The 12108-nt window shown below is 36.2% G+C and overlaps 1 protein-coding gene across 2 annotated transcripts in view; it reads left to right on the forward strand.

Moving 5' to 3' along the window:
- OSBPL11 (oxysterol binding protein like 11) overlaps positions 1–12108 on the forward strand; it is a 91812-nt gene that overhangs the window by 22009 nt on the left and 57695 nt on the right. For both annotated transcript variants that reach the window (XM_061166969.1, XM_061166968.1), the window contains exons 2-3: positions 4220–4288; positions 11924–12099. In XM_061166969.1, the coding sequence (XP_061022952.1) occupies positions 4220–4288; positions 11924–12099 (245 nt within the window). The remainder of the gene's footprint in view (positions 1–4219; positions 4289–11923; positions 12100–12108) is intronic.

Consider the following 12108-nt stretch of genomic DNA (forward strand, 5'->3'; position numbering starts at 1 on the left):
TTTCAAATACCAGTTAATATGCTTATGTGCTGATTACCACCAAAATCTATGTGTTCAATCCAAATCATTACTACCGTATTGGATATCTCTTTGTGTTATGTCTCATAGGTCCCTTAAAATCACCATGGTAATTTGGAACAAACCCAAAACTTCTTTTATGATCCCCAGTTCATGAAGGTGTTCATATCTACACAGTAGTGCCAGCTGGAAATCAGGGTTTTTGCCTTTGTCCGTTCTGTCTTACTCTTACTCTCACTCTCATTCCACATCTGATAAGTCCTGTCACTTCAACCTAATCACCATTGAATGCTGTGTCTTTGTTTAATGAATACTGTATCTTTAACGAACTATCCTTTTCATTTGTATGACAGCTAAAAACAGAGTCGCTGTGGATCATTGTCTTTTTCTTCAAGAAGATCTTTTTCTTATATTTGGTAATGAATTTGGGATGGAGAGGTATAGCCTTCTTTATTTCCCTATCCTTTTCAGTGGATTTTCAGAGTGCTTTATATTTAGAAGGCACTGAACAATTGTGTTGAACTGAAATAAAAGAATTTGAAACTGTTTAAAAAGTAGCTTAATTTAGAAGCTTCTACATGTTTTCCTTAAGTCTGATGAAGAAGAATTAAGAAATCTGTGTTATAATAATGGAGAATTAGAAGTTGAAACAGTCATTATTAAGATACTTGGGAGGTGGTGAACAGCAAATTAAATAGAATTTGCTTGACATATAGTTCAGTTCATCAACTGTGTTTAGAGACTGTCAGCTTCTAGCTTGATTTCAATAAAATGTTAACAAGATCAGAATGTACCCAATTTGAGTGGTGGAGTTGCTGAAGGACTGAAGAAGAAATTAACTTTTTTATTGCTTATTTTTCAGTGTATTAATCTTTTGGACCATCATATCTACTTCATAGGAAAAATATTAATATGCTATAATCAAATATGTGGTATATTCCCACTTTAACAACTAGATTTTATTCATATTAACAAGTTAAATGCACATATTTTAATTGGGAGCAAACCATGAGTGTTAGAGGTACTACATAATAACTCAACTACAAGGAAGTAGAGAGAAGAAAGGAGAGCGAACAAAGGACTTGCACTCAGAGAGCTTTTTATGCGGGCCACCAGATGGCGCAGTGGTTCCACATCCGCTGGTCGCACTGACAGAGAAGGGGAAGGATGAGGGAGGGACAGTGTCACCAGCTGTTCAGGGATGGGATGTTCTTAAGTCGGTTCTTTATAACCTCAGGTGTCCGTTTTCTGTAGTAAAAGCAGGCCAGCAGCTTATAATTGCATGTTTGAATTTGTTTCTTTTGAAGTTGACTTTATGCTGCTACCAAATGAACCCTGTCAGTATCCCTATTGTGATTTTTGTGAGAAGGTTAACTTTCTGGATACAAGAATCAAAAATACTAAAAACATTAAAAGTTGAACATAAAACATTATTATGCAGTATGAAGATAAACTTTTGTTGTTTAGTGAACAATGCTACTGAAATTATACTCTAAAAAATTCATTGATAGTCATTAAACGATTAATATAAATAACTTATGACCCAAATAAGGAATACCTTTAATAATATGAGGGACTGAACAAAGGTAAGGAACATGAGCCCTCATTGCTTTGAAATGAAGAGTTTTGTTTTTCTTAGTTGTGGATCGTTTATTTGAAGTTTTAAGACAGATTTTCTGCACAGTTCATATATCCATTTGAAGAATATATGTAATCCTAGAACCAGAGGAAGTGAACTATAATTGCATTGTAATATTTTTATTGCATACTAATAGCTATGAAATGATGCTTATTTAATAATGAAAGTTTGGTGTAGAGAACCTAGATTAAAATGGAAAATAAAAAATGGTGAATTATGGACTATCTAGGTACTTTAGGGAAATATTTAATTCTGGTTGATTTAATTCTGGTTGTGTGACACCTTAGTCCTCTTCTGGGTTGATACAGGATGTAATTAAATAAATATTGAGGTTATAAAGCCACAAGAATAGGCAAAGAATAAAGTTTTTTTTTTAATTTGGATATAATTGTCATGTAACATTACTTTTAAGTGTACAGTGATTTTTTTATATGTTGCAAAATGATCACAAGTCTAGTTAATATCTATCACTACACAGTTACACTTTTTTTTTCTTATGATGAGAACTTTTAAGATCTATACTTAGCAACTTTCAAATACACAATATAGTATTATTAATTATAGTCACCATGTTATAAATAACATCCCTAGGACTTACTTATTTTATAACTGCAATTTGTGTCTTTTGATCACCTTCACCCATTTTGTTCACCTGTCACCTCTGGCAGCCACTAATCTCTTCTATCTATGAGTTTTGGGTTTTTTTTTTTTTTTGGTGGGGGGACATTATTAGATTCCATATTTAAGTGAAGGAATAAGTTTTGAGGATGAGAACTATTCAAGACAGCTAAGCTATATGTGAAATATCAAAAACAGACGAGGAACTTTTTGTGAAATTATTTTTGGGCAGAGTTCGGGGGCATTGGGACTCATTGTGGCCCCAAAAAGCTGTTTGAAGCCTGGGAAAAATTTGAGAGCCAGACTAGAGGAGTATCTCTCTGCCTTTTCAAGTACCAGTGTACTGAAAGAAGTACCTTTGCTGTGACCTAAGGATGGAAATAGGGCAAAAATCTAACAGGTTGAGTTTTCAGAGAATCCTTCCTTTAGATATGGGCTTTAGAAAATCATGAAATGAGAATTCAAATGGTACTGTCAGTTTTAACATGACAGAGTACATATATAATTATTATAACTTTGGGCTGGCATTTTAGAAGTTGACAGCCTTTACCTTCTTGAGATTACTGACCTTATAAAACCAAAAGGGCTTGAGCAGTTTCATTTAATGTTAGTGGAAAAAAACGGTGTTTTTTGCTAACCTTGGATTGGAAGAAAAATATAGAAAAAAATAATATATTTTTTGAACTGGGATCAGTTCTTTACTTTCAGATTTGATCTTTATTTCCAAGCACTCTGAAGAAATGAGGTTAGAAAGGCACCCAACACTGAGTTTATCCCTGAGGCATCCTCCTACTTGATCTCCAGTAATAAAAACTCCTGGAATCTTATAGTTATTTTGTTATGTGTTTACGCGAGAGAGTGTCTTTATCTTCATCTCTTTTCATTTGTCATTCAGATCAATCTAAATCTTTTAAAAATTCTGTTCTGTTGGTTGTGTCAGCTCTCTCTTGATTTCACTTTTGATGTCCATGTTTTAAAGGTTGTCAGTTATCTGATATTTTCCATTTCCTAAATGCTGGTTAGCTGAACTTTTACCAAATGAGCTCTGCAATTCAGGGATAGTAGAGAAAATAAATGTTTAATATTAGTTGCATTTTATAATGTAAAGTTAAAACTTTAGATGAGTTTAAAAGGAATTCTTAATGTAAATTACAAAATAAAAAATGAAGCCTGTATGTCAAAAAGATATATCAATGTAGTTGTAGCTTTGATATCTTTTCATAAGTATAGGGAACCTTAAAATATTGGAAAAGAAGTAGTGAGAGACTGCATTTTCTGTGAATCACTATAACAGAATATATCTATTAAATAGAAAAGGGGGGCAGAAGTAAAGAAACTCAGTAGTAGTAAGGCTAATGATACAGGTTCCAAATAAATCTTTCCAGTGGCAAGATTTGCAGTGAGCACTTTGCCTCATGCCTGTCTGGGATGGGGGAGTGGGAGTGAGGTATCACAGACATCAAGAAAACAGGATCTTCATTTTGGAAGCCCAAAGATTCAGAGACATAATATGTCCCACCAGAGTGAGGAAGCACTATTCAGCCTAGAGATGTTTTTTTAGTTTGTTCTGGAACCATAAAACTGGGTTGTCTTTGTTTAGTGTTGAATTAGGTTATTAAATGCTTTTATTTATATTTACAGTATATTTGTTTCATATTTATGTAATTTTATACTTATATAATGATTTTATGTTTGAAATACACAATGATTTGATTACACTTGTTTTGAAGAACTGTGATAAAATATATAGTCCTATAATATGAAATATGGGGGATTAAATAAATAGCTCTATTTGTTAACCTATGAATTTTACTTCTGAAGTAAGCTTGAGACATTTATAGAAAAAAGTATGTCTCTAAAGCTATTTTTTCAACTGTACAGTTAACTTCCTGGAATTTCTTCTAATTTTCACTGACTTTGGCACTTTCTGATCTTTTGAAACAGTGACCACATGGAAAATGTGTATGGCTACCTAATGAAGTACACCAACCTTGTCACTGGGTGGCAGTACAGGTAAGTGTGATTCTCCTGTCACTTCTCTCTCTCTCTCTCTCTCTCTCCCCCAAGAGAACAGAAATGGGCCTGATAATTTTATAATCTGATGTTACATGGCTGGGAAACATGTTAGAGAAAGATTTACCATGTTTTCCATAAGTCTAATGACTTTCTTTTTCTATTTTTAGGAGGTAAGAGGAGTTAACATTGTCCAAATTGCAGCCTCCAAATATGTCAGAAGTTACTGTTACGTTAAGATTAGTATCATTTATCAACTTGCCTTGGGCTTCTTATGTGTACTTCCAGTGGTTAGGCTTTTAGGATGGTTTGGAGACAGCAAAGAGATTTGTGTTAGGTGCCTGTTGAAGATTCTTGCTTCTTTTCGTTGTTGAGGATTCTTAAACTCTTTTGGGACCTTGAAAAGTTTAAATAACCAACCTGAGGTCAAACAAGCAGTCAAGAAGTAGCACAGCCAACTATCTTAAATACTTTGTGGAATTGATATTTGTGGGGCAGGGGACTAAACTTTTAATTTTTTATTGTGGTAAAATATAAAATTTACCATTTTAAATATTTTTTGATATGCAGTTCAGTGATATTAAATACATTCATGTTTTTGTGCAACCATCACCCCCATTCATCTCAGAACTCTTTGCACCTTCTCAGACTAAAACTATACCTATCAAACAATAATTTCACATTTTCCTCTCCCCTTGAGTCCTTAAGCAACCGCAGTTCTACTCTCTGTCTCTATGAATTTGATTACTCTAGGTACCTTATATAAGTGGAATCATATATTTGTCCTTTTGTGATTGGCTTATTTCATTTAGTGTAATGTCCTCAAAGTTCATCCATGTAGTGTGTGTCAGAATTCTCTACCTTTTGAGGGCTGAAAAACAGTCCCTTGTACGTATATACCACATTTATTTATCCAGTTATCAATCAGTGGACATTTGGGTTGCTTCCATTTTTTGGCTATTGTGAATAATGCTGCTGTGAGCATTGGTATACATAATATCGGAGTCACTGCTCTCATTTGTGTGTGTGTATACCCAGAAGTGGAATTGCTGAATCACATTGTAATTCTATGTTTAATTTTGGGGGGAATCTCCATACTGTTTTCCATAGCACTGTTTTACATTCCCACCAGCAGTGTACAAGGATTCCAGTTTCTCTACATCTTCTCAACACTTGTTACTTTCTGTTGTGTCTATGTGTGTGTGTATAATAGCCATCTTAATGGGTATTGAGTGTTATCTCATTGTGGTTTTTTAAAACTACTTAAAAAAGTGATAAAGCTAGAATCTGAACCCAAATAGTTCTGACTCCCAGGTTGGTATTTTCATTATAAATACTGCTTCTTATTCACATGTCATTTGGAGATCTCTGATTTTGGTTAAATGGAATGATAAGCTGATTCTGCCTTTCTACCTTAAACAGTTAGAAAATGGTACATAGTATATGAAAGAATGTTTTTCAGAATTCAAAAAATAGTTGAAGCATTGTAATGAACATGTGATTGCCTAAAAGAGAAGACAGTTTGGGATATGTTTAGCTGAAGTAACAGTAGGGCTTTCACATAAAAGTGATAGCTAGACGTTGGAAATCATATGAGAGGTCAAAGCTGGATATGAAATTATAGAAGAGAATCTTTCCTGTTAAAGTGAAAAGGGTAGTTCTCTAAGGTTCCCACCCTTAATTTTTTTTAAGAAAGAACAAAGTCCTTTTTCATTTTGCATTTTCTCACCTCAGTTTTTATGTAATTATTTGAAGGCTTATACATTTAAATGATATATAAAATATAAAAAAAAATTTTATGTCCCTTTGCTTTTAGCACTGTTTTTTGTTCTCTTTTTAAATAGGAAAATAGGTTAACTTTTCTCGCCCATGACATTCAACGAATTTCATTCATGTTATATTATTGAATATTACTGAGAAGTTCTCAGAAGTGGAACAGAGTAGGAAAGCTCCAAAGTATACCCAAGCATGTAAGATTTAGTATATGTTAAACATGGCATTTCAGGTCAGTGGTGACTTGAGGCCATGGGAAGAAGGGCCATGTGTTTGTATCTTTGTGTGGGGGAGCATACTAAAAAGATCCATTGGCCACTGGTTGCCCAGGGAGTTAGCTAAGAGATCCAAGCAAAGTTCTAGCATAGGGAAGGGCACTGCTTCTGACCTTGCGATTCTTCTAGCTGTCCTAGAGGCCAGTTTTAGCAGTAAGGGAAGTGTGGGAATGACTACAGCCCATCCCCATTTGCCACTGAGAACACAACCTTTTACCCCTTTGTCCCATCAGAGAGGTCTCAGGTTGTCAACTGGTTTGCTGCAAGCTCATTTCCCTTTTCTGCCAGACTGCCTGGAGGCTTGTGGCACAGCAGCGATATCCTGGGTTACCAGCATGAATTGCAGATTGAATGATAAAAGAGGAACAGAAAGGTTCAATTCAGTTCAGTCTCTCAGTCGTGTCCAACTCTTTGCAACCCCATGAACTGCAGCACGCGAGGCCTCCCTGTCTATCACCAACTCTCAGAGTTTACCCAAACTCATGTCCATTGAGTTGGTGATGCCATCCAACCATCTTATCCTCTGTCGTTCCCTTGTCTTCCTGCCCTTAGTCTTTCCCAGCATCAGGGTCTTTTCAAATGAGTCAGCTTTTCACATCAGGTGGCAAACTTCTGAAGTTTCAGCTTTAACATCAGTCCTTCAAATGAACACCCAGGATCGATAGGATGGACTGGTTGGATCACTTTGCAGTCCAAGGGACTCTCAAGAGTCTTCTCCAACACCATAGTTCAAAAGCATCAATTCTGCGCTCAGCTTTCTTTATAGTCCAGCTGTCACATCCATACATGACCACTGGAAAAACCATAGCTTTGACTAGACAGACCTTTGTTGACAAAGTAATGTCTCTGCTTTTTAATATGCTGTCTAGGTTGGTCATAACTTTCCTTCAAGAGTAAGCATCTTTTAATTTCATGGATGCAGTCACCATCTGCAGTGATTTTGGAGCCCCAAAAAATAAAGTCAGCCACTGTTTCCCCATCTATTTGCCATGAAGTGATGGGACCAGATGCTATGATCTTAGTTTCCTGAATGTTGAGCTTTAAGTCAACTTTTTCACTCTCTTCTTTCACTTTCATCAAAAGGCTGTTTAGTCCTTCTTCACTTTCTGCCATAAGGGTGGTGTCGTCTGCATATCTGAGGTTATTGATATTTCTCCCAGCAATCTTGATTCCACCTTGTGCTTCTTCCAGCCCAGCGTTTCTCATGATGTACTCTGCATGTAAGTTAAATAAGCAGGGTGACAATATACAGCTTTGACGTACTCCTTTTCCTATTTGGAACCAGTCTATTGTTCCATGTCCAGTTCTAACTGTTGTTTCCTGACCTGCATACAGATTTCTCAAGAGGCAGGTCAGGTGGTCTGGTATTCCCATCTCTTTCAGAATTTTCCACAGTTTATTGTGATCCACAGTCAAAGGCTTTGGCGTAGTCAATAAAGCAGAAATGTTTATCTGGAACTCTTGCTTTTTCGATGATCCAGCGAATGTTGGCAATTTGATCTCTGGTTCCTCTGCCTTTTCTAAAACCAGCTTGAACATCTGGAAGTTCATCATTCACATATTGCTGAAGCCTGGCTTGGAGAATTTTGAGGATTACTATACTAGCGTGTGAGATGAGTGCAATTGTGTGGTAGTTTGAGCATTCTTTGGCATTGCCTTTCTTTGGCATTGGAATGAAAACTGACCTTTTCCAGTCCTGTGGCCACTGCTGAGTTTTCCAAATTTGCTGGCATATTGAGTGCAGTACTTTCACAGTATCGTCTTTTAGGATTTGAAATAGCTTAACTGGAAATCCATCACGTCCACTAGCTTTGTTTGTAGTGATACTTCCTAAGGCCCTCTTGACTTCACATTCCAGGATGTCTGGCTCTAGGTGAGTGATCACACCACTGTGATTATCTGGGTCATGAAGATCTTTTTTGTATGGTTCTTCTGTTATTTTTGCCACTTCTTATATCTTCTGCTTCTGTTAGGTCCATACCATTTCTGTCCTTTATTGAGCCCATCTTTGCATGAAATGTTCCCTTGGTATCTCTAATTTTCTTGAAGAGATCTCTAGTCTTTCCTATTCTGTTGTTTTCCTCTATTTCTTTGCCTTGATCACTGAGGAAGACTTTCTTATCTCTCCTTGCTATTCTTTGGAACTTTACATTCAAATGGGTATATCTTTCCTTTTCTCCTTTGTTTTTCATTTCTCTTCTTTTCACAGCTATTTGTAAGGCCTCCTCAGATAGCCATTTTGCTTTTTTGCATTTCTTTTTCTTGGGCATGGTCTTGATCCCTGTCTCCTGTAGAGTGTCACGAACCTCCATCCATAGTTCATCAGCCACTCTGTCTATCAGGTCTAGTCCCTTTAATCTATTTCACACTTCCACTGTATAATCATAAGGGATTTGATTTAGGTCATACCTGAATTGTCTGGTGGTTTCTCCCACTTTCTTCAATTTAAGTCTGAATTTGGCAATAAGGAGTTCATGATCTGAGCCACAGTCAGCTCCTGGTCTTGTTTTTGCTGACTGTATAGAGCTTCTCCATCTTTGGCTGCAAAGAATATAATCAATCTGATTTCAGTGTTGATGATCACCGAGTCATCATCATCTGGTGATGTCCATGTGTAGAGTCTTCTCTTGTGTTGTTGGAAGAGGGTATTTGCTGTGACCAGTGTGTTCTCTTGGCAAAACTCTATTAGCCTTTGCCCTGTTTCATTCTGTACTCCAAGGCCAAATTTGCCTGTTACTCCAGGTATTTCCTGACTTCCTACTTTTGCATTTCAGTCCCCTATAATGAAAAGGACATCTTTTCTGGGTGTTTCTAAAAGATCTTGTAGGTCTTCATAGAACCTTTCAACTTCAGCTTCTTCAACATTACTAGTTGGGGCATAGACTTGGATTACTGTGATATTGAATGGTTTGCCTTGGAAACGAACAGAGATCATTCTGTCATTTTTGAGATTGCATCCAAGTACTGCATTTCGGACTCTTGTTGACCATAATGGCTACTCCATTTCTTCTATGGGATTCCTGCCCACAGTAGTAGATATAATGGCCGTCTGAGTTAAATTCACCCATTCCAGTCCACCTTAGTTTGCTGATTCCTAAAATGTCAACGTTCACTCTTGCCACGTCCTGTTTGACCACTTCCAATTATTCTAGGTTCCTATGCAATATTGCTCTTTACAGCATCGGACCTTTCTTCTATCACCAATCACATCCACAACTGGGTGTTGTTTTTGCTTTGGCTCCACCCCTTCTTTCTGGAGTAATTTCTCCACTGATCTCCAGTAGCATATTGGATACCTACAGAAAGGTTAAGACCATGTTAAAGGAACTTAGGCTTAGAGCTCAGTTCCTTTGGTAGGCCTAGCCACTTGGTCCCTGAGCTGTGGCTAAAGCTTAAGTAACAAAAGCACTGTACCTGTGCCAAGTATTCAAGGTGGTTTGCCGGCAATCTATTTCTGTTTGACTAAGGGCAACTTAGAGAAGCTTGGAGAAATCCAGGATGAGCATACTCTGTAAATAATAAACTGCTTGTTAAATGTGGTGCCCTTGGAAAGAGCAAGACCCTCTCTTGAATGTGCTTCCTTTCACTTTCAATTAGCATTCATGAAGAGATTTCTTCCTACTTCCTACTTAGAAGTTCTGTACATGCTCAGCACTTAAGCCTAGAATGGTCAGCACAAAGCATATGTGTGCTTTCCATCCAAAATCTTCCCTGAAGTTGATTTTTGCTATCATAAGACATACTTCCAAGTCAGAATATTTTTTAAAGTTCCATTCCAAAATACTTCATTTTAAGTTGTCAGCTATTCTGAAGATTAGTCATTTTCTCAAACCTGCAGTCTTTATTTTGAAACTGCACAAAATAAATAATTATTTAATTTTTCCTTTTAACAATGTAATGACTTTTCATCATATAAAGATAGATGCTGAATCTTAAGCCTTTTTTTCTGTATTTCTTTAGCTTCTAGGTTAGACCACCTTGCTAAGAATACTATAATCAAGAGTCTAGTCCCCTTCTGGGCAAAATAGCTTTCAGTTTCCTTACTATGTGAATTGTCTTTCTATCTCCAATCTGCACATCTTGTACATCTCCAGAGAAAGGGTGAACGAAGAACATTTGGGTTAATTCATGTATGATGAAAGACAGCCTACAGTGCCTTATTGGTGCCACTGGGTCCATAGCATCATCTTGGTATTAGGTAATCAGTTATTGACTCAATTCTATCATTTTACCAGTTCCTCCTCAGTATTACTTTTGTATATCTAGGCGAGTGCTTCCCATGTTGTAGATTTGTGGTAATGCTTTTGGGATAAGAAATACATGTTCCCAGTAACTTGAGATTTCCAACGTTGTTTTCTGAATTTTCTTTGAATTGACTTCTTAGAAGAGACCAGTCTTTTTTCTTTGTTTGAAATAATTGGGCTTATTGCTTAGACTAGTAGAAAGAGATTTCTTTCCTTATTTCCTTCATTCATTCCTTTCTTTGTTTCTTGTTTGTCTGCTTGTTCAGATTCTTTACTGTTTGAACCACCAGGGAAGCCCGTTTAAGAGTCATGAGCATGCTAAAAGATGAATGAGAAAAACAATAGTCTTGCTTTCCCAGCTCCCTTTTCAGATAGCTGCTTTCAATTTCTCTTATTTGCTTCTCATTATTTCTTTTTCTTTCCCTTAATAAAAGGCTGATTACATTCCCTCCCAGTTTGGTATGATTGATATAGTTGCCAGGTTGCTTAAGACAGTATCTTCTAGGAACTTGAACTGGATCAAATTGTCTGTCTGGATGTATTACAGAATACATTAACGTGTAGAATACCAAATTGCTCTAAACCCAAACATTAATTTTTTGAAATAGAAACTTTTTAGATTTTTTTCCTAAAGAAAAGATACTACTTAAATTGGAATCCAAGTTAATATATTTCCCAAAGTAGTTAATCTAAAACCAAATCAGAACATCAAATTCTTTTCCAACGTGTATCATTATTTCATCATTTAGTTTCAAGTTCCTTATGGTTCTGCATCTCCAGTTGCAGCCTTTTCATTTTTAAACAGGATAAGTAATCTTTAGTTGTGACCTGTTTAATAATATGTTCACAGTCTTGCTACTTTGGCATTATTCATATTGTTTATTTCACTGGTTAAATCTTAAATCTTATTCATTTCTTACCTAGTATTTGTTAATCCCGGAGCTCATGCTTTGATTTGTTCCCAGTGAATTTTAAATAAAAACACTCCCTACCATTTGTCTATGGGAACTTAACCCTCCCTGTTAATGAATTCTGGAGGGAAATCTTCCTCTGAAGGATACTGTGTCTTTGTTTCCTTTCTGCATTGTCTTGTATGCCTCTTCCCTATTAAATGCCTCTTTCACAGCTGAAGATTTTATATCTTTTATTAAACTCATTCAATTCTTCAGTAACATTTACTACTAGGAAATTCAGTCTAGTGTTTCTAAGTACTTCTTGAGATGCTTTTGAATTTTATTTTTTTAATAGCAAAAACTCAAAAGTATGTGATTAAAATTTGGATTGCTTTAGTTTGACTAGGGGAAATACTTTAACAGTATGACCTTTTTTAAAAATCATTGCAGGTTTTTTGTTCTAAACAATGAAGCTGGGCTGTTGGAGTATTTTGTGAATGAACAGTCTAGAAATCAAAAACCCAGAGGTACTTTGCAGCTTGCAGGAGCTGTAATATCACCCAGTGATGAGGACTCTCATACCTTCACTGTAAATGCTGCCAGTGGGGAACAGTATAAACTCAGAGGTATGACTG

This window comes from Dama dama, chromosome 19 (genome assembly GCF_033118175.1).
Source record: "Dama dama isolate Ldn47 chromosome 19, ASM3311817v1, whole genome shotgun sequence".
NCBI lineage: Eukaryota > Metazoa > Chordata > Mammalia > Artiodactyla > Cervidae > Dama > Dama dama.